At 47.3% G+C, this 3,818-nt stretch overlaps 1 protein-coding gene across 1 annotated transcript; it reads left to right on the top strand.

The window, feature by feature from the left end:
- Positions 1 to 913: 913 nt before the first annotated feature.
- Positions 914 to 2,142, top strand: LOC119297670 (NAC domain-containing protein 90-like). The gene is made up of 3 exons (XM_037575368.1): positions 914 to 1,130; positions 1,234 to 1,565; positions 1,652 to 2,142. The coding sequence occupies exons 1-3, from the start codon at positions 935 to 937 to the stop codon at positions 1,892 to 1,894; spliced, it is 771 nt and encodes a 256-aa protein (XP_037431265.1). The 5' UTR covers positions 914 to 934; the 3' UTR covers positions 1,895 to 2,142.
- Positions 2,143 to 3,818: the final 1,676 nt, after the last annotated feature.

The following is a 3,818-nucleotide window of genomic DNA, read 5'->3' as shown; positions in this document are numbered from 1 at the left end:
CATGGCTTGCTGTTCCAGCCAGTGTACTGCACCTGCACATAAGGTGCTCGAGGAAATGCCACAAAGAAAAAGGCTATCATGAAGAAATATTAACACTGTCAAGCGGATCCCACATCCAAGTTAATGGTCAACACCATTTGTCTTGACTTTTAGTGCCACGTGGACTTGACCAGCCGGCTTTTCCTGTCAAAAATTGGAATAATTGACTCCAAATCAGTCATAAGTATTTATTGAGAAAGTTAGTAAGGAAACCAGTAGATTTTTGTAGGGTCCAAAGAATGTGGTAGCAAACCTGAAATTAAACTTCAAATGTGGTAGTTTTTGGTTTAAAAAAATTTGTGGGCTGGTTTTATGTAATTCACTCCACTAGAAATGGTAGTTCAAACTTCAGACTTCCACGAGTAATACAATATGTTGATAGTTGGTTTTGCAGATAGCTAAAATATAATTAGTCACACATAAATGTGTCGTGTCATTTGCATTTGTTCTAACACTTCAGTACTCTATATTTATCTTTTTGTATAGGTCGAAAAAACCTTCACAATACAAATGATTGCGTGATGTAGAGATCCGGACTAGTACGTTAGAAAAGAACGTGATGAACCAGTCGACCGAATTAATAAATATTTCAAATATCACTCGCAGGAGTCAAAGACTTGCCCCTGTAAATGTGTACGCACGCACGTAAGACAAACCAAATCACACGTATGAACACAAGACCACGACCACGTACATATGCGCAGGTGCAGTGAGAGTTAGAGAGCCAGCCACGTGTCACTGTTGCCTACGTGATGGGTTTAGTGGACCAACTCTGAGCTGGTCCGCGTCAACCCGGCCGTGGATTTCCCGCACCGTTTACAAATGCACGCAAACTTCTGAACCGGCCTCTGCTGTATATACTTACGTCGCTAGGTTGCAGCTGATCAAACTCGCGATGATGACGACTACTAGCAGCGGTGGCGCCGGTGGCGATCTGTTAGTCTCCACGCCGGGGTTTCGGTTCTACCCGACGGAGGATGAGCTGCTGGGCTTCTACCTCCGCCATCGCCTCGCCGGCACCACCAGGCCGCACGTCGATCGCGTCATTCCCGTCGTCGACGTCTACAGCCACCACCCTTCCCACCTCCGCTGTAAGTTCATCGTGTCAGTGTCAGTCCAGTGAATACTGATGGCATGCGGCACGCTCTTGTGGCCTGAACTCGCCTGACCATACAACATCTGGTGCACGCGCAGCAATGGCGGGGGAGGCGAGCGTGCAAGACGCGGAGCAGTGGTTCTTCTTCTGCCCCCGGGCTGAGAGGGAGCTGCGCGGCGGCCGGCCAGCGCGCACCACTCCGTCCGGGTACTGGAAGGCCACGGGCTCGCCGTCCTGCGTCTTCTCCTCCTCCTCCTCCTCCTCAGCCGCCGCCGGTAACAGCAAGGTCATCGGGGTGAAAAGGACCATGGTCTTCTACCAGGGCCGTGCGCCCACGGGGGCCAAGACCACGTGGAAGATGAACGAGTATAAGGCTGTCGCCGCCGACGACGACACGACGACCGGACACCAGACGACGGCACCTCTCAGGGTACGTGCATATACCAGCTAGCTCTGGCCACTTAATCGCTGATTTGATGCTCTACATGCCATAATAATTTGCTCTTTATTGTTCAGCTCAGGAACGAATTCAGCGTGTGCCGGCTCTACATCAGCACGGGGACACTAAGGTCCTTCGATCGCCGGCCCCTCAATACTTCCGGCAACGGTCAAGCGGCGGCCCGCCGGCATGCACCGTCGGCAGCCAACACCGCAAGTATCGGACAAGCCGACAACTATCAAGGCTGGAGCACGCTGGTGACCACCAGTACAGCTGATGTTGACAATTTCTGCTTCGACATGAATCTCAATCAACTGTAGTATTCTTGGAGCACGACCTACCTTCTGGTGCAGTAGCTTAGATTAGCAGTTCTACTTAACAATGTAGAGACACTGTTTCTTGCAGTAATCTAGAACAGTTTTGCTATATGTAAGTCACCTAAAATTTACTTTTAGGCCAGTCACTTTTTCTTCTACTAGTACTTGGTTTCTTTTTCCTTTTCTTATGTGTCAGATTTTGTCTGTGTATCGCGTGATTGTAAGGGTCCTACGTGCATGTGCCGGTGTTGTGTGTCATTTTTTGCCCCTTTGAATACTTTCAGTTGGGCATATGTAGGGAAAAAAAAAATCAACATCTGCATGTTGATTGGTTGCCTACATCACCTCTAGTAATCTGTATCTACCGAAACGGAAGGCATGATGTTTGGTTGTGGACGTGTTTCAGGGAAAACACGAGTCTGGTTGTCTGGTTACATTCAAGACAGTTGTGTGATAACCTCCTCCTTGATATGATGAGGTTACCAGAGGCACACATTGAAAGGTTAGAACAAGAGCAAGGCACACATCATAATCTTAACCATGCATAGAAGTTTAACAAAATACTTAAACCAAACTGCAGCACACATCAAAGTCTAAACCACACATATAACTCAAACATGACAGGAGCTCATTTAGTCGGTTGCAACGAAGGCGTCGCCGTGCTTCTTGCACTTGGTGACCGCCTTCATGCCCTCGTTATTGAAGACGATCACCTTCATGGTGTCGGGGGTTAGCAACTTGAACGTTACCATGTACCCGATCTGGTGAATGACGGCTAATGTGGCCCAACCCTGATTAAGGCTGACCGTCCCGTCGACCACCCTCACTGTGACTGATAGAGGTAAAGGTGTCCCGATGTTTCGGTGAGATGGTGGCTATCGTTTCTGTGGGAGTCGACCTTGACGATCCGACTACGAACGTGCGAGACGTCGTGCCTTAGCAATCGCTAAACCAACTTCCGAGGGGTTATTGACCACGCCGGAGCACGATCAACCTGACCACGAGGGTCTGTTTCCTGCGAGCAAACGAAGAACAAGCAAGAAACTGAGATTGCAATCTAGATATTGCAAATATAAGATGAAAGATTTATTGATCAAGGTGGGGTTCTGTGACGTCTTGGTCTGGTCGTTGAACACAAACGAAGTACGCGAAGTTGCAGCTATGGCGAACTTTTAATCTAAACAAAACTCAAAGTCTAAACGACGCCCTAAGGGTTGTATATATGGAGGAAGAGGGGGGGGGGGATTTCGTGGCCCTTGGAGGAGGGGTCTGAAACCAACCCTAACTCTTGTTTCCCCACACATACGGACTCTAAAAACAGGCTATACTTAAGTATTTTGAAAATACATGAGCCTGGCCCAATAATAAGGTGACGCAGCAACTAAAATAGTCTCTGGACGAAATTTATGAAGTGGCATCTTGTATATTTCGTCCAAGGCTTCATGCACTCCTTATGGTGGCTTCAAAGTCCTGAAATCATCACTTGTAACTCCATTCTTGATCCCCTTGCGCATGCCATCATCTCCATGCTTGAACTTGTTTCAAGGTTCATCTTTCTTGTCCAAGCTAGGCCCTTCGTTTGTAAGCAAAACAAATGTATCCAATTTAGGCAGCATCATATTCTCATGAACATTAGAATCGTTACCAAGAAACGGAAGTATTTGATAATTCAATTGACGTGCGCGAGCTCTAGTAATTGGTCCAGTATGTATAGCAGCAAGGGTTGTGGGTGTAACAATGGTATTGATGTCCTCATCATCCTCCCCTTCTTGAAATGAAGTCGTCCTCGACGAAAGTTCATCGTCCTCATCCAAATAAGGCTTCAAATCTGCAATGTGAAAAGTGGGACTAACCCCAAAATCTGCAGGCAGCTCAAGTTTATATGCATTATCATTTATTTTCTCTAACATCTTAAAATGACCATCAG

This window comes from Triticum dicoccoides, chromosome 5A (genome assembly GCF_002162155.2).
Source record: "Triticum dicoccoides isolate Atlit2015 ecotype Zavitan chromosome 5A, WEW_v2.0, whole genome shotgun sequence".
In the NCBI taxonomy this organism is placed as follows: domain Eukaryota; kingdom Viridiplantae; phylum Streptophyta; class Magnoliopsida; order Poales; family Poaceae; genus Triticum; species Triticum dicoccoides.
The sequence above is the reverse complement of the archived record's forward strand: the minus strand, read 5'-3'. Positions and strand labels throughout refer to the sequence as shown.